This window comes from Typopeltis vanoorti, chromosome 6 (assembly GCF_054136105.1).
Source record: "Typopeltis vanoorti isolate ZY-2024b chromosome 6, IOZ_Tvanoo_1.0, whole genome shotgun sequence".
NCBI lineage: Eukaryota > Metazoa > Arthropoda > Arachnida > Uropygi > Thelyphonidae > Typopeltis > Typopeltis vanoorti.
The window spans coordinates 127,920,788-127,943,898 of record NC_143554.1 but is presented as its reverse complement, the minus strand read 5'-3'; the positions used below and the strand labels follow the sequence as shown (position 1 = coordinate 127,943,898).

Sequence of the window (23,111 nt, the reverse complement as noted above, 5' to 3'; positions counted from 1 at the left end):
TTTTATTTAATTCGTTATTTTTCTCTAGTAATTGTTCCACATAACTTTAATTTTTCGATACTGAAACTATGTGGTGATTATTATAAATTAGCAAATTATAAATCAGACAATATACATATTTCCTGATTATTGTAAATCAGGAAATTATGTGATATTCGGATATAGATGAAATTAATATTTAAAATCACCGTCATCCTTCAAATGCAATATCAGAATAAAGAAAGTGGAAAACCCGAAGTTTCGAAATACATATCGAAAGCCCACTCTCGAAATGTATTGGTCTACAGACTGGATTCTGAACACGCCAATGTTTCGCGATGTTATGACTGAAAAACAATTCAGTCTCATCATGAAGTATTTGCATTTTCAGAATAATGAGGAACACGATCAGGCAACACATCCTTGCCCAGTCCTGAACAAAATTTATGATTTTCTGATGAAAATCCATCAAAAATGTAGACCACTCTACATTCCTGAGAGAGACTTGAGTATCGATGAAAGCCTTATGCCATTCAGAGGTGGCATACATATACTGAAATGTAAGCAGTATATTCCCAAAAAGAAAGCGAAGTATGGAGTAAAATTTTTTATGCTTTGCGAATCGGAAAGTGGATATCTTTGGGATTTCAAACCTTATACGGGATAGCAAACTGTAATCGAGCACGATAAATATTCGGATCTCCCCTTGTCGATGCGTGCAGTAATGCAGTTACTAGACCCTTTACTGGGGAAAGGTTACTGCATTATAATGGATAATTACTATATATGTGTCCTGAACTCACTGATTTGCTTTTACAGCATCGCACAGATAGTTATGGTACTGTAAATGCAAAAAGGCGAGATATGCCTCCAGATCTGGCTTCAGGAAAGCTATCGAAGGGGGAAATCCGAACTTATCAGCGAGGGAAAGTCTTTGCACTACGTTGGAAAGCCAAAAAAGATGTTTTTCTGCTATCTTCCCTGCACAATCCATCAACGGAATCCGTGGAGAAGCATGGTTTGAAGAAAGAAAAACCCATTGCTGTGTGTGTGCATACAACGACACTATGGATTGAGTCGACAGGTGCGATCAGCAGCTATCATTCTACTCTGTAATGAGGAAACAGCATAAAAAATATTACAAAAAAGTGTTTGGACATGTTATTTGAATTTTGAAGTGTTTGGATTTTGTTATTTGGAACAGTTTCCTCCTGTACAAGAAAAAATGTTTGTCTACCATAACATATCTAGAATACAGAATAGAAATTGCAAAAGCATTGCTGCATGCACATGCACCTTCTTCAACAAGCAGAAAAACAGGAAATCTTGCCAGACATCTGAGGTTGAATGCTGCTAACTCCAACCATTATCCCGAAAATCTACCCCAACCGCTAATAAAAAAAAAAAAACCTGCACGCAAATATTATGTATGTAATAAAAAAAAATATCAGAAAAGAAACAAAAATCTGGTGCCCTGAGTGTAAAACTGCTTTGTGTGTTTATCCTTGCTTCAAGGTGTTCCATGCTGTTTAAGAATTTTAAATTCTGAACAGTATGAAATAAAAAATGTTTCTTTTCAGGGCCATCAAAACAGTCCTTTTCAGGACTACAAATATTGATAGAGGGATACCCGAATGCACTGTTTCTTTTTCATCTTGAAGGCTAATTTTTAAGTTCTTTTTATGACACAGAGAAACTGGAAAGAGTATTCCAGGTAAAGTATTTCATCAAAACAATAAAAAATAATGAAATAAAATCTACCCTATATATATATATAAAATGATAAGCCTTTTTATGTGATGTTTATCGAAACGTTTTGAAACTCAGGGGCTACCCTGAGTGTCGAGTCTTCAAAATTCAAGTCATCAGAATTCAGGGGCGGAACCCCCTTTCGAGTTATCACAATTGAGGAGAACTGGTCTACCATACCGGAACACGGGGGGGTTGGGCATAGCCCCCTAGTTAATAAATGAAATATATAAATAATAACGGGAACATTTTCACCTTGCCAACACTCAACATTGATGTGATATGGGTTCCAAATTTCTTGTTTAGGAGATATATATATATATTACAAAGTTTTGTAATAAAAATTTCTGCTACAATTGAAGTTTGGCAGAATCAACAATATTATTACTACCTTATTTCTGTTTCTCGTGTGGGAGAAAAACGGTAAAATGTCACTCTTATAATTATATGAGATGTTATAATGGCAAAAATAATAAGAAAAAAGTCATTTGCACTTTCTCTTCAAATCACAAAGAAAGAACATTGTAAATTCAGTCAGTGGAAAAGAAAATACTACATATTTTTCTCCTGTTATCTGATGTTTTTTCTTGTAGTACAAAGAAGAAATCACTGCATATAACATGAAGTCTGCAGGAGGGAAAAAAATCTGGAAATTGGCTACATTATAATGAATAGAGAAATCATGTCAGAAAAATTATTCATGTAAGATTCTAATCTCAGCAGACATAACATTTTCTTCTAGATTAGATATCTAAAGTAACTGAACATTTGCTACTATTTTACACTAAAATGAATGGGTACGTTCCCCAAGTGATTTACATTTGTAACAGCTGTCTTGCGAACGATTTATGAAATAAATTATCTGAAATATCCGCAGATTGATTAGGTCTATACCCCCCCCCCCCAAAAAAAAGAAGATTATGAAACGCATATGCACCTTTTCTTCGAAAATAATTCAAATCCTCTTTTTCAAGATAATTGTATGAAATAATTTATAATTTTCCAATAATAAAAGTGAAACTGATCATTATAAATTAAGCAATTATTTTGGCATAAATAATGTATAAGCATGTAAAAGAAATATCAATATTTCTGTTAGGAAATAGGTAATCAACAATCGAAAAGGAAACAAAACATTCTTGAATTATTCTGCACTATAGCCTGAGGCACTTTAGTGTTCTCCCCTTTCTTCTCAATAGCACTGAGAGTAATAAGCCTTCAACTTTTCCTCCAGCTAAGAGGATATTACCAAGTATTTAGAAGACGTAGATTATTTCAGAAATAGCTTCCAGCAGCAGAAGTAATATTTAGATGTTTTTAAAGAAAAACAGACACAAATAATACTACTGAACTTTCGTTTGTGTGGTATGCATATAAACAATTTTGCATGGTGAAAATATAGCATATTAATTATTTCTAAAATTTCACATAATTTCAGCGGACAGTAGAACACTAGTTTTAGATTGCAAATAAATAGAATAGAATTAGAAGCTTCACAATACAATCTGATTGCCGTATATCTTTTGTCAAAATGGTAAAATGAAGTATTTGATTTTGAATGCTATCTAGAAAAGCTTTCAAACCTGTGAGTTCTAGGAGAAGATAAGGAGGGGGGGGGACATTAGAAAATCTTCAAAATGAAAAAGAATTTTGAATCATTCCGTATATGATATTTTTCACATTATATTTTCAACATATCTATGAGGATGTGCACTAGATATTATCGTAATATGCATAATACAAATAAATAAATAAATAAATGACGAAGGCGAAGACTCACTGCTAAAATATAATTGGATATAAATTTTTGATACCAAAAAGACACACAATTGGAAACCGAGTAATTCAATGTAGCATTTTAACATTTTTTTTTTTAATTTTGTCTTTATGAATAACAAAAAATCGTTTCTAAAACTGAAATGTGATGATCCATATAATGCTATTTGGCTAGAAACGAAAGCAAAAGCACATATTTATTTCAATAAATATTGTTTAAAAATATAAATATTTGACATAATATTTTCAAAGCAAACATTTGAAAATTCTGAAATTCGAAAACAAATTATTTAATTATTATACGTAAAGTGAAAGAACAATCAGTGCAACTCTTCCGGTGCACTGATTTGTAGAATTACCAAGTATTTATAAGACGTAGATTATTTCAGAAATAGCTTCCAGCAGCAGAAGAAGTAATATTTAGATTTTTTTTAAAAGGAAAACAAACACCAATAATACTACTGAACTTTCTTTTGTGTGGTATGCATATAAACAATTTTGCATGGTGAAAATATAGCATATTATTTCTAAAATTTCACATAATTTCAGCAGACAATAGAACAGCTGGTTTTAGATTGCAAATAAATAGAACAGAATTAAAAGCTTCAGGATACAATCTGATTGCCGTATATCTTTTGTCAAAATGGTAAAATGAAGAAATTGATTTTGAATGCTGTCTAGAAAAGCTTTCAAACCTGTATACAAATTTAGAGTAGTTATGCAATTCAGTTCCAGGAGAGAATAAGGAGGGGGGGAAGCATTAGAAAATCTTCAAAATGAGCAAAAATTTTGAATCATTCTGTATATGATATTTTTCACATTATATTTTCAACATATCTACGAGGTTATGCACTAGATATTATCGTAATATGCATAATACAAATAAATAAATAAATGACGAAGGCGAAGAATCACTGCTAAAATATCATTGGATATAAATTTTTGATACCAAAAAGAAACGATCGGAAACCAAGTAATGCAATTTAGCATTTTAACATTTTTTTTTTTTTAATTTTGTCTTTATGAATAACAAAAAATCGTTTCTAAATCTGAAATGTGATGATCCATATAATGCTATTTCGCTAGAAACGAAAGAAAAAGGACATATTTATTTCAATAAATATTATTTAAAAATAGAAATATTTGACATAATATTTTCAAAGCAAACATTTGAAAATTCGAAAATTCGAAAAAAATTATTCAATTATTATACGTAAAGTGAAAGAACAATCAGTGCACCTCTTCCGGTGCACTGATTTGTAGAATAAAATGCACCAAATTTACTATCACTAAATAGATTCATTGCAAAAGCTGATCAGTGGTCATTTCAGGATTGATTTTTTTCGCATATGTGAAATTCGTTTCAGTTTTTGGGAAGAGAAACAATAAATCATTTTAGAGGCAAGAAAGGTCAAATAACTTAGGACAGTAAATGAAATTCTAAGCAACACAATAGACGTAAAGACAGGGGACACAAAGGTCACTCAGCAACAGTTAATCCACTAATGGCTATAGAATAGCCGTAACGAGATTAACGGCGGAGATAGCTAATGGCATGATAAAAGGTAGAATGCCGACAAAGTTTTGATCCATGAAAAAAGTAGGGAGTGTTGAATATTTCATCCACACCGGCCGGTTGGGAGGTTAATGGATTTTTTACAACACTCAGAAAGGATTAAAATAGAATTTAATACGTCCTATATTTCGTTCTAGTCACTAGGACATCTACGGGGATTACAAAAACAACTAATGTAACATGCACCCAAATATCATACAATACTAAGCCCAACCACGTGGGTGACACTAAAGTCCTATCTAGGTGGAGCGCCCTCTAAGAGCAGTAGTAGATGGCTTGGAATGTAAGGTGGGACCTCTGGTGATGAGTGTTTCCCAAATCTTCGGAAGCTTAATGCAACCGTATTTATTAAGATTTGGTTGGTTTCTGAGAGCTGCTGCTGCTTCTAAGAAAAGTCTCTCTTTCTTGAATTTGCTGTGGTGGAGCATGGTGGTTTTCTTCCATGATACCCTGTGGGTGGTGTCCAAGACATGGTCAGCCAAGCCTGAATGACCATAGTTGTGTTTACAGATGTAAGACTTGTGTTTACAGATGTAAACTGGATGTTGTGTTTACAGATGTAAACTGGATTCTTGGATGTAGGCTATAGAGATGACTATGGAAGGAATCTAACATGTCTGGGCCATGAGGCCAAATAGAGAACACATCATCTACATATCTTAGCCAGATAGAAGGTTTGAGTGGGGCTGAGTCTATGGCTCATTTTTTGAAATCTTCCATATAGAAATTGGCAAGAGGGGTGAGAGGGTGGAACCCATGGTGGTTCCCTCTATCTGCTTGTAGATTTTGTTCTTCCAAGAGAAATACCAGAGTTAATGGCAAAGGAAAAGAGATCTAAGATGTCAGAAGGAAAAACTTTTTCTAAGAGAGATAATGTGTCAGTTAAGGGAATATTGGTAAACAAACAGGAGATATCAAAGCTTACTAATATGTCTGCATTATTCAAGGTTAAATTTTCTGTGAGGGCTTTAAAGTGGGTTGAGTTTTTTTTATATAGGAAGTGGACCTTCTGGTGAGGGGGTCAGAGAGTTGGCCAGCTGTTTAGACAGTCTGTAGCAAGGTGCATTGGTGGCATCTACTATAGGCCTGAGTGGAGAATTGGGTTTGTGGATTTTTGGTAAACCGTATATTCGGGGGGGGGGGGGGAAGGTTTAAGTTTTTTTCATGATGTCAGGGGGCCAGGAAGATACTTTTTTAAGTAAGATTTTTAATTTCTTAACTTGTGTTTTTGTGGGGTCATGTTCTAGCAGGATGTAGGTAGCATGATCACAGAGGATAATATTCATTTTACGATTGTATCCACTGGTATTAAGAACAACTGTGGCATTATCCTTATCCGCTCTGGTGATGATGATACTTTTTTCTTTCCGTAGTTTCAGAAGAGCCGTGCATTGGGCATACGATAAATTACTTTTTGGAGACAAAGAATGAGCGAGGATGTCGACTACGTCATGTCTGATGTTGGCTATCTCCGACGGTAAGCGACCAATCCCCCGTTCGATTTTAACCATTACATCAAGCACCGGCACTTCCTTCGGAACGATGGCAAAATTACGGCTGAGGTAAAGGGCGCTGACAGCATCGTCGTTGAGCCTTTTGGAAGAGAGGTTTACTACTGTCTGGAGTGGTTGAATTTGTGGTTGTGGTTTGTCTTTAACCAGGTTGTTATATTTCTTGACGTTTTTATTTTTTACTTTTTGAAATTCTCTCTGTGTGGAAGTTTCCGAAATGCCAGAGAGAATCGACCAAAGTTCAGGGTTAAGAACGGTGGAGAGCTCTAAATGTAAGGATCCAATGGTGGCGTTCGTCACTGAGAGGGTGGCACGAATAGAGGCGATTTGCTCGTGTAGTAATGCCAGGCTGGCACGGTTATATATACGGAGTGCTTTTTTGGAATGGAAATTTATCTTCAGTTTAATGCAGTTTGGTATCACTCTTGTATCCCGACATCTTTTTAAAAAGGCCAGCCTATTTAGTTGCCTAGATAGTCGTAGTTTTGACTTACCGTATTGCTTGGATTTGCGTGCTAAATCTTCTCCATGAATTATTAGAATTTGTATGTCGAGGCTTAAGTGCTGTAAGGACATCATATTGGAGGCTTAATGGATTTTTTACAACACTCAAAAAGGATTAAAATAGAATTTAATACTTCCTATATTTTGTCCTAGTCACTAGGACATCTATGGGGATTACAAAAACAACTAATGTAACATGCACCCCAATATCATACAATACTAAGCCCAACCACGTGGGTGACACTAAAGTCCTATCTAGGTGGAGCGCCCTCTAAGGGCAGTAGTAGGTGGCCTGGAATGTAAGGTGGGACCTCTGGTGATGGGTGTTTCCCAAATCTTCGGAAGCTTAATGCAACCGTATTTATTAAGATTTGGTTGGTTTCTGAGAGCTGCTGCTGCTTCTAAGAAAAGTCTCTCTTTCTTGAATTTGCTGTGGTGGAGCATGGTGGTTTTCTTCCATGATACCCTGTGGGTGGTGTCCAAGACATGGTCAGCCAAGCCTTAATGACCATAGTTGTGTTTACAGATGTAAGACTTGTGTTCCTCCAGGCAGATGGATGCTGATCTTCCTGTCTATCCAAAGTACAGCTTACAGGAACAGGGTACTTTGTAAACTCCAGGCAGAGAGAGAGAGAGAGAGGAGGGAGCTGATCTTTTGTAGAACGGATAAGGGTAGCCAGTTTGCGGTGGGGTTTATATGCTATGTGTAGGTTTTACTGTTTTAGAATCTTGGCTATTTTTTTGGATGTGCCACAGATGTAGGGTATGGTGATGGCATTTTTAAAATCTTTTTGACGAGAAGAATGAGGAATGAGGGAGGAACTGATTATTTTTTTTTGATACTATGATCGCTGTAGCCATTGGAGAGGAAAGTGCTGTGTATGTAGTTAAGCTCAGTAGTGAGGGTGGTTCCACTGGAACAAAGATTGTGGACTTTCTTGGTAAGAGTTTTAATAATGCCATATTGTTGAGAGGGGTGGTGGTGGGAGAGTTTGTGAATGTATCTGCCTGTGTGTGTGTGGGTTTTCTGTATACACTGAGGGCAAGTGTATCATTAGGCAGGCGTGATTAAGGTGTCTAGGAAGGGTAAACAATTGTTCTTTTCATTTTCCATAGTAAACTGGATTCTTGGATGTAAGACCTGTAAACACAAGTCTTACATCTGTAAACACAACTATGGTCATTCAGGCTTGGCTGACTATGTCTTGGACACCACCCACAGGGTATCATGGAAGAAAACCACCATACTCCACCACAGCAAATTCATGAAAGAGAGACTTTTCTTAGAAACAGCAGCAGCTCTCAGAAACCAACCAAATCTTAATAAATATGGTTGCATTAAGCTTTCTAAGATTTGGGAAACGCTCATTACCAGAGGTCCCAACTTACATTCCAGTCCACCTACTACTGCCCTTAGAGGGCGCTCCACCTAGATAGGACTTCAGTGAAAAATATCATACAATACTAAGCCCAACCACCCAAGTGGTTGGGCTTAGTATTGTATGATATTTGGGTGCATGTTACATTAATTGTTTTTGTAATCCCCGTAGATGTCCTAGTGACTAGAACGAAATATAGGAAGTATTAAATTCTATTTTAATCCTTTTTGAGTGTTGTAAAAAAAATCCATTAAGCCTCCAACATGATGTCCTCACAGCACTTAAGCCTCTACACACTAATTATCACAGATACTCTGAAATCAACTTCTCTACCCTGGCTTCCTGTCCTAGCAGATGTCACCCCACTACTTAGACAGACTGCAACTTTGACAAAATACGAAAAACTCAAATCTTACCCTCTACAACCGATCTCAAGTGTACTAAACAATTTGCCATGAACCTGACTCAGATTCACATACTCCCTTTTGGCCTGAGGGACAGCTATTTTATACTCACTACTTTAATCCTGAGGATGAATGAAGGAATTGTTGGAACATTTCTAGCTTTACCAATCGATTACTTATTGACGATTCCTATTCTGAACATCCTGGATTTGATCTGCCATGCAAACAATGGTCCTCCCTAAACAGGATTAGGATGGGCCATGGAAGATGTGAATATCTACTTCATAAATGGAAAATTGCCAATCAGCCATATTGTGAATGCTCTACTCTGCAAACCATGTCTCATATAGTGGAGTCCTGCCCATTTCCCAGGGGAATAGCAAAATTATATCAGGCTACAAAGGGAGCAGTGTGATGATTGTCCAATTTGAAACTTGATTTGTAATAGATGTAAATAGCCCTATTTTGCTGTATTTGACTATATGAATAAATAAATAAAATAGGCATCATTGAGTTTATAAGGGAAAGTAGTATCCTGTAAGAGGAAGGTCACTAGTGGTGTGCCAAAGAGCTTGTTTTGGATCCTCTGCTGTTATGTTAATGATTTTGGGAAAAGATTGGATAGGGACAGTTGCATTTGAATCTGCAGTTGTTTGCAGATTTTGCAAAGTTGGGAAGAACTATAAGGAGTAGAGGACTTAGACTTGGGTTATTGTAAAGTGGTTGTGTTGCCAGTTGATTACTGCAATGAGAAAGGCTTTAATATTTTCCTTTCCTTTAGTATTTAGTATTAGATTTAATATTTTGGAAGCAAAGATGGGACAGAGTATAAACTTGGTGGGGGATACCTTAGAGGAGGAGATAAGAGATGTGAAGGTGATAGTGGATAATGACTTAAAATTTATGCTCACATTGCTAAAATTGTGAGGACAGCACAAAAAATTATAGCAGTGAGGTACAGAACACTGATGTGTAGAAGTAGGGAGATTATGATCCCACTGTATAAGCTCAGGCCATGTGTATTACTATGCACAGATCAGGTCACCTGATTTTCAGAAGCATGAGAAGAAATTGGAAAAAGTCTAGAGACAATTGAGGTGGTTTCAGTTCTCTCTAATGATAAGTGTGAAGATAGATTGAGGAAATCCTTTTGTAGAGTATAGTTGCATACAAAGAGAGATTAGATATGACTGGCACATAAGTTGGTAAGGGATTATTACCAGGTTAATGAGGACGAAGGTTTTATAGATTTGAGAGAAACAAGTTGCCATCCCTGAAACTGTAAAATGAGGGTGTGAGCCAGGAGATATGAGGAATAGATTTTAATATGGAGAGTATGGGATTGGATTGCAATACCTGAGAGTGTAGTTAGTGTAACATTGGGATTTTCCATGATCAGTCTTTTGACTTTGTGGAGGTCTGATGATAATTATAGTAATAATGATTATTAATAATAATTATTCAACCTTTATCTTAAATTTCCTTTATCCAACTCAGCTGTCAGTCTGTTATAAAAAGTTAGTAAATTACTAAGGAATGATCGACCCTTCACAAAGCTGTGTTGCCCCTCATAGAGCACTAATGAGTGCTGATGGTCACAAGGTTCACCTCAGCACTCATTAAGGTTATTCTTCCATAGTCATTCTTCCTCTTACTTGCCACATAACAAAATAACTCTTTGGGATTTCTTTTGGCCTTTCTCCTTTCCCAGCCTGTAACCCGTGCATAGTACTAATGTACTATAGGTTGGTCAACCAACTTCTGTATATGGGCTCAACATAAAAAAGTCTCAGTCGAAAATCACATATTTAAATAATAAAATAGTATTTAGGTTGTTGTTGTTGTCTTGTCCTTTGAAGAGTCTTAGATGTTTCCGTGCGCTCTTTGTACTGCTTTGGCTATGTCTGTGATTTTGTTTGTATAGAGCTGTTGTTCAGGATTAGGATCTATTTCTTGCAAGGCTGCTGTAATTGCTGGACAGGTAAAGATGTGAGTGGGTGTCAGTTCCGTATTGGGGCAGTTGTTGCAGTTTCTATATGTTCTCGTATCATCTGTATTGATCTTCATTCCTCTATAATGTCCTGTTCGTAGTCTTGCTATCGTAGTGGAGGTCCTTCTGTCAGCATTGATCTCGGGAATTTGATGTTGTATCACTGATTTCAATGGAATTAGTTTAGCTTTTGCTAGTGCATTGGCATCAGCAAGAGTTATCATATGAGTTTCTTGGTTGAGTTCTCTGGCCTCTTTTGCTAATTTATCAGCTGCTTCGTTGTGATCAATGCCTACATGAGCAGGAATCCATTGTAGAATGCAACTTTTACCTAAACACTTTAGATGATTTAAGAGTTTATGGATGTCTTGTGTGAGCTTGGTATTGCCATTTTTGATTGCCTCCATAGCTGATCTTGAGTCACTGTAAATTATAATTCCTTCAGATTGTTGAGATGATGATAGATTTAAGTAGGCTTCTAGTGCTTTAATTATTGCGTAGAGTTCGCTGGTAAAATTGGAAGCGATTCTCCCAGATCCAACTTTTATTGAAAGTTTTTCACCTTTCGGGAGTAGAAGGAGAACACCAGCGCCTCCATTAATCATATTGGTGTCTGATGATCCATCGGTATAACAAATAACCTGTTTGGAGGATGAAAGAAGGTTGATGGTATTTAGGCCTTTTTCTTTAAGCATTTCTTTTGGTTCTTTTTTTGTACAGAGTTTGGTAAGGTTTAGATTTATGAAGGTATTTGAAGGTAAAGGACTGGAAAATAGAGGTTCTTTGTTTATGTGGACATTTAGCTGATCAAGACCTATTTCTTTCCTGATAGTGTCATCATATTGTAAAGTCGATGATCTGTGAAGTCTGCAAATTTGGTTCCAATGTTCATAGGTTTTTAGGGAGACATGATCACTTTGGTAGCTTCTGATATTATTTATGAATTTTATGGTGGCAAATTTTCGTCTGTCCTCCAGCAGGTCAAGCCCACATTCCTGTTGGGCTCTGATGTTGTTAGTGGATGAGACTGCACCAATGATAATCTTGGATGCTTTTGCTTGTATTTTGTCTAGGTTTTTCTTTACCGATGAAGCCGAAGGTGACCAGATAGGTGCTGCATATTCCATTATTGGCCTTATTAGTGTAGTGTAAGTAGTTTTGAGGATTTTTGGCTTTGCACCCCAATTTGTTCCACAAAGCCTTTTCAGTATATTTAATTTTTTTAGAGCTCTGTTGGAAGTGTTAGAGATGTGTTGTGCAAAACGTAATTCCTGATCAAGCGTAATACCAAGGTATTTTGGATTTGTGACTTTTTCAATTAGCTTGTTATTGATCATGACTTTGGGATTGTAGGAATGTCTATTTTTCCTGTCTGTACTAAATGTACTTAGTTTTGTTTTGTCTGGGTTGATTTTAAGTTTGAGTTCGTTTGACCATTTTTCTAATCCTCTCATGGATTTGTTTAGAATTTCCTCTGATTCTTTGATTTTAGCACTAGTGTGCCAGATGGCTATATCATCTGCATAGCAAGTTACTTTTGTGTCTTCTGTAAGGTAGGGATGAATATTATTGACATATAGAAGGAATAGTAAGGGACTGAGTACTGAGCCCTGGGGAACACCAGCCCAGGTTCTCCGCTCTTTTGATATTGCTGTATTGATTCTGACTTTGATCTTTCTTCCTCTGATGAAATATATTATTTAATAGTATTTAGGTACCACATATATAAAGCGGGAAAATTGAACATTTTGTTACCATTGACTTGTATACCCCCCCCCCCCCCCAAATCTCTCTCTCTGAAAAACACCATCTCAAGGTTTTAGTAGCTTCAGAGAGAGAGATTTGGGGGAGGGGAGGGGGGGGTATACAATTCAATGGTAACAAAATGTTCAATTTTCCCGCTATCTATATGTGGTACCTAAATACTATTTTATTATTTAAATATGTGATTTTCGACTTCGACTATACCAATGAAAATTAATTCAGTCATTTTGTTTCTACATTACAGAAGTAGTACATTTTATATTACTACATTACATATACAAAAGGCAAGGTATTCATATTAAATATGAATGCCTTTTCAAAGAAAGTTGCGAAGCCCTTTTACATTGGCCAAATCTGAATCAGAATGATTGTCTCTCTCTCCCCCAAAAGTTTGGGAGATTCTTATCTTATGTAACCATCAAAAATACCTTTCCATAATATTTTAAGAATATTATTTATCAATATTAATTTCTAGCACATGACAATAGTTTTTAATTGGTAAACCACCGACTGCTTATGTACCTTGTATTCCCGTTCCTTTGAATTGCTTGTTTCTAAACACTGATGATGTACTGTTATTTTCAGTACGAAATATCTGTACTTTCATATCATTAAAGTTAATTACTATGGTTATTGTGTAATTTATTGTTTGAAGAAAACATTGTCCAACTCTTGAACTCTGTTTTCTTCAACAAATAATCGAAACCACCTTCAGTACGGAACACGTTTCTTTATCCAGTGGTTTCAGTTCCTGAATTGAGTGAACACAGTATGGATGAAGTATGGACTTAAATGAGCAAACTATAATTTGCTCATTTAAGTAACAATTACAGTTATAACTCATAAATCACTAAACTCTTCTAAAGGAATAATATCAGAAGGGAATTTCATGATATTCCAAATGAGGAAATATGTTCAGAGTTTAAAGACAAGGGAGTGACTGGTGTGAGGTATATCCTGATACATAGAGATGGTCACCTGGTTCTGACCAGGAACATCATCCTTACCTTTGATATACTCAGACTTCCAAAAGCTGTAAAAGCAGGGTATCTCAATTATCCTGTTCTGATGTACATCCCTAATACACTGAGATTCTTGAAATGTCAGAAATATTGACATGTCCAAACTGCCTCCCTAGAATCTATCACCTATGCCTGATGTGGTGGTAAAGAGCATGATAACAGATCTTACTCTGCAAAGAAACCTGAATATGGCAACTGTCAGGGAGTTGCCATATTCAGGTTTCTTTCAGTCATTCAGTCTACTCCTGTTCATGCCAGAAGTGAAAGTGAAGTGAAAGATTAAAACGGAACAAAATATCATATTGGGATGCAAAGAGGAAGTTAGCCACAAGCCACCACACCTATCCCAAAATCTTATGCTGAATAGGTGACAATTAAGCAAATATCAATAGCAACTCAAACCCATATGTCTATTCCACCATCTGATAATTTCCTTATATCCAAATTTTATGATTGCAAGTGCTTCTCTGTGGAGTGCGTCAGTTGTATCACCTACAGTCTCATGCCTGAAACAACTCCAAAAATGACTTAATGAGAATCCACTTGTCAAGAAATTTATGGCAAGGATTTCACCTAAAGATAAACCACAAGATACTCCCACATAGAAGAAATAGCTACTTCTGTTCTGCTACAGAAACAAACTGTTCTGTCTTTAAGAAATATTTTTAAAACCCAGAGAGGATCCAAGTTTAAGGCACATTGTAAGGACAGAACTGGAGAGGGTCTGGCTTATGGTGGAGTTGCTATCCTAGTGGGCAGTCATGCTCCTTTCCAACATGTCCAGCTTAATACTGCGGAAGCAGTAGCCGTTCTGATATGTGTGAAATTTATTATGGTATGTTCCATTTATTCCACTCAGTTGTGAGTTAAATGAGATTGAACTTGATAATCTTATATTGCAACTGCCTCAGTCCATACTTCTCATAAGCAACTTTAATGGACACAACATTCTTTTAGGTAGTAAAGACATCATTGAGTGAATGCTCGATAATCATGACCTCTTCCTTCATAATAATAGTCTATCTTTTTCCATATGCCTAACCACTTGTATTCTGCAATAGATCTTACAATTTGCTCCCCTGCCATCTTTTATATGCCTCTATTATATGCTACAAAAATCATCCCATGTGGCCAACTATTTTTTGTCCATGGTTGGAAAATCTTTACAAGACCCATCAGATTGCCATGCAACCCTTTGGTTTGTATATAAATGATCTCTTACAAGCTTTAGAAATAGCAGTAGATAACATTGCACAGATGCCACTAAATACTTCCACCATGGCATTCATATATTCCACCATGCAGTTTTTTTTTGCAAGCTACCCATACATTCCACCTCTCCTTTTGTCTACTTAACAGCTCTTTCAAGCTTATAGAAATGAATACTCTGATTTGGCACCTGTCTACATAGATGGGTGAATGTAACAGCTTTGCTGCAAAGCTATACACTATAGAACTTGCTTTGCAACAGATAAGATTGTGTCGCTACCAAAGATGCACTGAGTCCACAAAGACACTCAGAGATTGTTACAAGCAGTAAGAAGGCTAGAGCTACAGAAACATCCAGTGTTTTCTTGAATCCTACATGTTCTATTTTGTTATGGAAGCATACACTTGAATGTATATTTCCATTGGATTCCAAGCCAATGACTGCATGATGATTCAATAGAGCCAATCGAGTGCTCTCTTGAATCCAACATGTCCTTTCTTAGTTATAGAAACATACACTTGAATGTGTACTTCTATTGGATTCCAAGCCACATTGGGATCAAGGGAAACGAGGCTACTGATACTGCATTTAGGTTGGCTTGTTTCTCAAGTTTCCACTATTTGCAAATAACCTATGCTCACTACTGGCAGATTATCAGATACAAAGTGGCAGTCCTCATGGATAGAGACATCAATAATAAGCTCTGTCAAATTAAGCCTGAAATTAAATTATGGCAGTCTGGTCTGTGCAGGATATGTAAAGAGAAAGTTGTTCTTGCTTGGCTTTGCATAAGTCATAATCATCTCACACACTCCCTTCTGTGAGGAGTAATGACATGCTAATGTGGGAGTTCTGTAATACTGGACAAATAACCATCAGTCATGATTTAATCAGATGCCATCATTTCCCCAACAAGTGCAGTCATTGTTTTAGCCATATTTCTCATCTATCTGAGCTCACTCAAGCAATTATCAGACTTGCCAAATATTTGTTTTGTTTTTAAATTTTTACATAAAATATTTTTCACTGTATATAAATCATATACATATTATATGTATTATTTTTATCTTATTTCATGAATGCTTTTTTGTAAGTTATTTTTATCTGCTTTTAAACTTTTTTTACACTCGCTGTTTTGCCTTTTCTACTTGCTTTTTATAAACCTGTTTACACTTGTTTAGCACCCCTTTTTAACAGTTGTTTTTATACAGTTTATCTAAACCTTCTTATATTTGTTTACTTATCAAATTACTTTCACTAGCCAGTATGACCTTAAGTAGTCTTTGTGCCATTAAACTCTAAATCAGCCAGTCAATCACTCTGTGATAGGCGAGATATTGGAGCCATTCAGCTAACATTTAACTCATTCCTAGTACTTTCTTCCTTCCATTAAACTTCAAGGACTACTAAACTTACATTCTGGTTATTTGAGTACCAGCAACTTGATGATATCACTGTATTTAAAAAATATCCAATGCTGCTCTTTGATGGGTTAAACAATTAGTTTACAGTGTTTTAATAATATTTCAAAAAATATTTAAAATTACAATATCATTGTTCTTAAAAAAAATCTGGGAATACATTATTGAAAATTAAATGCTGTAATATAACTCTCCTTTATTTTAATTGTTTTCTCTTATAGGAATTATGTCTAAGCATTATTCCTAATTTTGCTGCTCTGATAGAATATTCTGCTATGAAAAATGCCCTCTTGCCTCGAGTTAAGAAGCTATGTCTGAATACAAATTACCTTTCAGTAAGTAATATTTTTCACAATTTTTACAGTTGTTTTCTCTTATAGGAATTATGTCTAAGCATTATTCCTAATTTTGCTGCCTTGATAGAATATTCTGCTATGAAAAATGCTCTCTCTCCTCGAGTTAAGAAGTTATGTCTTGAATACAAATTACCATTCAGTAAGTAATATTTTTCACAATTTTTAGTTCAAAAAACTATGGGAGGTCAGGCATTTAAAATTCTGGTAACCAAAATAAATTCATTATCAAAAAAATCCTTTCAGTAATTCAAAAAAGTTCTATAAAATGAGTTTCATCTTTCCTTTTAAGGATGTGATTAGGTTCGACTCCATATTAATATCTTGCGAAAATAAACTTTAGTAAATTTATAGTAGTAGATTTGTCTTGCAGGTTGGTAATTGGGATTTATATTCATTTTTTCTTTCCTAATCAATTATCACAGTATTCATATTACATATGAATCTTTCAATTAAAAAAAAATTACTTTGCTTTGATAATCTTAATAGGAAAGAAAAATTTTTTTTACGCATAACAAATCCTGTTAATTACGGAAGAGGAAATGCTCAGCACTTGGCTGCTATAGATTATAAGATGTTTTTGGTGTTTCTTGCTAAAAATCATTTAGTTATCCAAAAAATGCAATTAGGTCTAGAAAATGAGTAGCACAGAATTTGAAGGCTAAACAGAGAATATTTTCTTGGTTCTTGGAGAATATTGTGCACCATGATAGTTTTATTCATTAACTTTATTAACTTTTATTAAAAAAAATGAGTGAATAAAATATTTGTTTGCTAGGAAATCAAAGTTTAGGATTCATGTTGGTAACAACTAGCAAAGCTCTGATGATTGTAAGTTTAGTTTATAAAGGAAGCTTTGTGCTCAAAGGAGGAATAAAGCAATGATATTTTTGTGCAGCTTTCTGGTCAATCTAGTATTTCATGACTTATAACTTGACTCATCAACTATTTTGATGGCAAGAGAAATTTAACTGGTCTGTAAGTTTGTTCATGGTATATAAGACTGCAGGAGATTTGTTGCAGTTGATTGAACCAGGCTTTGTTAGAGGACCTAATAAATAGTCAACTTTCACTATAGCAAACATTTATAACAGACTCACTCACTATAACAAACTTTCCTTTTATAATAGCATTATGTTTATGGGGCTTTGATAGACACTAACATAGCATACATTACAATTCAATGAACTAATTGTTCTTGCATTCATATTTTGATATTATTTGATTATTTTGTTTTATATAATTTATCTAGGCTTTGGGGGTGCTTAAGGGTCAAAGTTGTATAATTGAGAGGAGACTTCTATATAGCCTTTAAAGGAATGCAGAGAACCGACCAGGGCTGACCTAATGTCCAATCCACACCTTCTCGTGGTGCACCCTGGATACTGAACGAATGAGGATGAGCTGGCACTTTGGAATCTAGACAACGAAATTGTATTCTTATTGGCTTAAGCTGTAATAGAAAATGATGGTATAACATGGCAGAATTTCATGCTGGCTGGGGCATTGCCTGCTAAACAAGCCCCCCTCCCCTTTAGAACATGAGGTGAATAAACATATAAAAAAATTAGAAAAAAAAAGGATCATGCCACATGGGAAAAAATACAATCATAGCATTTGCTGAATAAACAATTTTCTTATCAGGACGAAAAGTTAGCTACTGGAACAAATCCTGAAACACACCCTAACCCAACATCACCAAAGTTCAAGATCAGTACTATCAACATAAGAAGCCTGAATGGCAAAGAAATGGAGTTAGCTCAGGAATTGAATAAGTACCAGATTGACATAATAGGAGTAACTGAAACAAAAAAGACAAAAACTGCTGAGATCTTTCTAAGTAATAAATACAAAATCTTATATTCGAGCAATGACAATCAAGGAAAAGGAGTAGCTATAGTATTCAACACTAAATACTAGGCTAATCTTCTTTAATGGCAGGCAATATTGAGTAGAGTACTATGGGCAAATATCAGAGTGGGGGAATGGAACAATGAGATCTATTTGCCTATGGTCCCACAGAAGATTCTACTAAGGTAGAAGTGGAGGAATTTTACTTTAGAGAAAGCAACTGACACAATGAAAAAGGAAAAGGTGGTCCTTGTTGGGGACCTAAATAGCACAGTAGGAAATGATTGTCAGACATACAGAAATATTTTTGGGAAAATTTGGAGAAAAGAGCAAAGCTAATAATAATGACAAATACCTGTTGGAATTCTGCTTAGGACATGAACTAGTCATACACCACTCTCCATGTGAAAAATCTAGTCCTTATGCTCTTGCTAACTACATTCTTAACCAACTTCCAGGGATTACCCCTTCTTCTGCTCCCTCTAGCCAAGTGATGAAATATTTCCTTTCTATTAATCCTATAAAATCCTTATAAGTAACTGAAATTTTCCTATCATATCCTTCCTGTTTTCACCTGTCAATGAACTTGTGTAACCCACAAATCCTCAATCTATCCTTGTAGGGTGCATTATACAGACCACTCACCATCTTGGTCACTTGCCTCAGGATCCTCTCTGCCACTTTCTCATCCCTAAAAAAGCCAGCTGACTTGACCTGAGCATATTAATCCGGATGTGGTCATATCAAGGCTTCATAAAGAGGAATGATAACTCCCTTATCACACTAACAAGTAGAGAGTGTTCATCAGTATCCAAGTAATCTTGTGAGCTACCCTGGCTACGTTAGCAATATGTCCTCTAAACATCAACTCTCTATTTACTGTCCCTCAAATCCCTGACTTCATCAGTTTTCTGGAGTACAGTTTCTTCATTGTGGTACATGGCTTGTAATCTTTGCATCCTGAAATGCATAACTTTACATTTTTCACATTAAATTGACATCCGTTATGTTGTGCCTATACTGTCAGCCTATTCAAATAATCCAGCAAGCTGTCTGCTTTACCTTGATTAACTGTTGTCCTACCTAACTTTGCATCATCATCATCAGTAAACAACTGAACATCTCCCTTCAAATTATTTTTTATATCATTCGTACAAATTAAGCAGCAGTGGTCCAAGCACAGAGCTCTGCATTGCACCACTAGTTACTTGCCTTATCGTGGATTCTGCTGCTCTATTATATTACTTTTTTTTTATATCTGTCTATCAGTCAAACTTTTATCTATATCACCATATCCATTCCTATTTGTTACAGTTTGCATAACAGAGTTCCTTGTGGCATCCTGTCAAATACCTTTGTAAAATCCAGCAGTATCATCATGTAGCCATTCTCTTCATCCAACTAAGCTGTTAACTCTGTTATAAAAAGTTAGTAGATTACCAAGGCATGACCAACCCTCTACAAAGCCATGCTATCCCTCATAGAGTTTTATATTCTTATCCATGCCATTTTTGAATTCTCTTTTTGACCAACTTTTCCAGTGCTTTTTCCCACCACTCCTGAGATACTGATTGTTCTGTAATTTGATATCACAGACTTATGTCTTCCTTTATGCAAAGGATTATTTTGTCATCCTCCACTCTCTTGAGACTTTGGTAGAGCTGAGACTTAAACAGTTTAGTCAAAGTCATCAACAGTTTCCCTGCCCATTAAAAATGCAAGCTGTTATCCCATCCAGTCTCACAGCTGTATTGCATTCAAATTCTACAGTATCTTAAGTACCTCCAATTCATCAACCTCTTTTCTCACATAAGTCTCTTTCACCTTTCCCATAACAGTATCTTAACTTGTTGATATGCCCTTGCACAATGGTCACTTAGTGGCTCTATTTCGTCTGTGTCTGTTACATCTATACAATTTGCACTCATTAAAGTTATCCTTCCATAGTCCTCCTCCTTCCTGCTTGTCAAATAACAAAAGAAAAAAAAACTCTTTGGGATTTCAAGAAAGAAATTCTTGCCTGCTAAGCTATTTTCGCCTCATAATCCGATTTTGCCTTCCAAGCCATGCTGGCCATGTTTCTCTTTATATATCCTCCACAACATTTTATTCAACTCCTGCATCTAACTCCTACTAGATTTACCTGATTTACTTGATTTAACAAGATTTTGTAACACTTTACCAGTGCACTTTCAGTATTATCACAGAAATTTACATTTTTCCGGTCTTCTGTTAGTACTCTGCTTTATTATCACATAATTGTTCTCTCTGCATTCACTCACATAATTATTCACTCTCTTATTTTTATGGCTATTTTTCCTGCTTTCGTTTGGGGCTGTCCCTTTTTTAATGTCATTGGCTTTTTACTCAAGAATTCTTTAGGGCATTAACAGATGTATTTTAGAGACCAATATATGCAGAATAATAACAGAAAATTCGCATATACCTTTTCTTGGATGCTGTTGGCTGTCTTCTTTCTGCGATGTGCATACTTCTGCTGTTATCATGTTAAAAGGGAAGGGGAGTTTGGAAAAAGTGGGGGGGTAGGCAATGTGGGAGAATTAATTTGAAAAAGCAGGCAAAATAGCCGTAAAAATAATAGTTTTTAAGAGGAGTAACATGGAAGTTTCCCAGAAATAATACCTTATTCACTCTCATCTATTACACACTTGCTTACCAGTTTTTTTCTCCTTCCTCAAATCTTTCAACTTTTGTGACACTACATCTTACAAATTTTACACTGAAAAATTAGGCTCACCCCAAGTTGTCTTGGCTGCCATTGTTCTGCTATGCATAGGTGCCATGCCAACAATAACAACAATTTAAGGAAATATACATGTTTACTTATAACTAAATAATTCAGTCTCTCTCAAATACAATAAATTAACTTAGTATTATTAGGAAAAATTTGAAAAAAATTGAATCTTTCCCCAGCATTACAAATCAATGATATTCACCAAATATCCTCAAACCTCTACCAGTGAGTTAATACAGCAGTTGCAGTAAAATTAAATTAACTAAATAAAAAAACAACTAAATAACTCATTCAGTCACATACCTGTATAAAGCAGAAAACTACATTACATAACTTGCTTGTTCTTGAAGGAAGGTAAATAGTAATAGTCTGTAGTGTCAGTAGTAGAGTGTGTGTGTAAATTCAGGTTACTAATTTAATGTGATTGTTATGTTGGTAACTTTCATAACAATATTTCTTATAGTTCAATAATAATGGCTTTAAAATTTTTTTTTTCTGTACAATCCTTGGGGATGTGTGTGTGTGTATATATATATATATATCAAGAAATATTGATAATAGTGTTTATTATTTGTATTATTCCTATATAGTTTTCATAGAATGTTTAAAAAAAAACTTTGTAGAGAAAATCAAATCCTTGTGCTGAAAAAACATTGAATATTCCACTATAATGTTGATAAAAAGTATTGCAATGCTATATTATAAGCTAATATACTTGCTTTCCCTAATTCATTTTAATTCGTTAAAACTTTTTTGCTGCTTCCTATCTGCAAAAATCTTCCTGCAATTGCTTTTATATGAGTGTGTTCAATTTAATAACTGTTGACAGTTATTCAAATGAAACCCAATGACAATGTTGAATGTACCTGTAACATATTGTGCACTTTTTTATTATTACTATTATTATTATTCAGAGACAAGTGACTAAGCTAGAGACAGGTCTGTGGAATGCTTCTTATGAGGATAGGTTGGAGGTGTGTGCAGGCCGCAAAGTTTAGTTAATAGGCAGAAAGGAAGGCACATGATAGAAACTTTTACTAAAGAGGTTTTATAATCCATCTATCTATTCATTGGAAATCATCAGATGCAACATGGTCACTCTGTTGGAAGTCCCCCCCCCCACCACTGGTTAGACTATAATAAATTTAGTTTAATCCTTTATCCAAGTGTAAGTAAACAAAGTTTATGCCTGAAGTCTCTTCAGGACTGAGGCAACTCATGGTATAGGTGCACTAAGTTCTCATCATTTGTCTTAGTATCTCCCATAATGCAAATCACATCTCCTTGCAGACATGTATAATGTTATGCATTAAAGGAAGGGCCACTACCCAGACCGGTTTCGACCTTTATTGAGGTCTCATTAGTGGCAGCCTCCCACTGAGTCGCAAACTTTATTTGCTTACACTTGGATAAAGGATTAAACTAAATTTATTATAGTCTGACCAAGTGGAAAATAAACTTCCAACATCTTTCTCTAATCCAGAATAATTTAATAATAGGGTGAGACACCTTTTGGCAACTCGTATAGGTAAATATGACTTCTGCATTACTTCCACCTTAGTATCACCACCTCTGGGTCTGGCTCCCAAAGGTCAAAACCGGTCTGGGTAGTGGCCCTTCCCTTAATGCATAGCATTATACATGTCTGCATGGAGATGTGCTTTGCATTATGGGAGATACTATGACAAGTGATGAGAGCTTAGTCCACCTTTACCACGAGATCATCTTCCCACAGCAACTTTTATATTTTATATGTTATCCCCCATTCATTTGCCCACACTCATTAAGCTCACCCCACAACAAAATTTTGCCGTTTGTACCATGGGAAAACAAATGGGGAAATGTCAGCGCCATCCCGCTGATACCT

At 35.5% G+C, this 23,111-nt stretch overlaps 1 protein-coding gene across 2 annotated transcripts in view; it reads left to right on the top strand.

The window, feature by feature from the left end:
- The window catches only part of LOC150105927 (SCY1-like protein 2), a 304,184-nt gene that overhangs the window by 190,111 nt on the left and 90,962 nt on the right, over positions 1-23,111 (top strand). For both annotated transcript variants that reach the window (XM_090393688.1, XM_090393689.1), the window contains one exon: positions 16,507-16,620. In XM_090393688.1, coding sequence (XP_090249814.1) covers positions 16,507-16,620 — 114 coding nt within the window. The remainder of the gene's footprint in view (positions 1-16,506; positions 16,621-23,111) is intronic.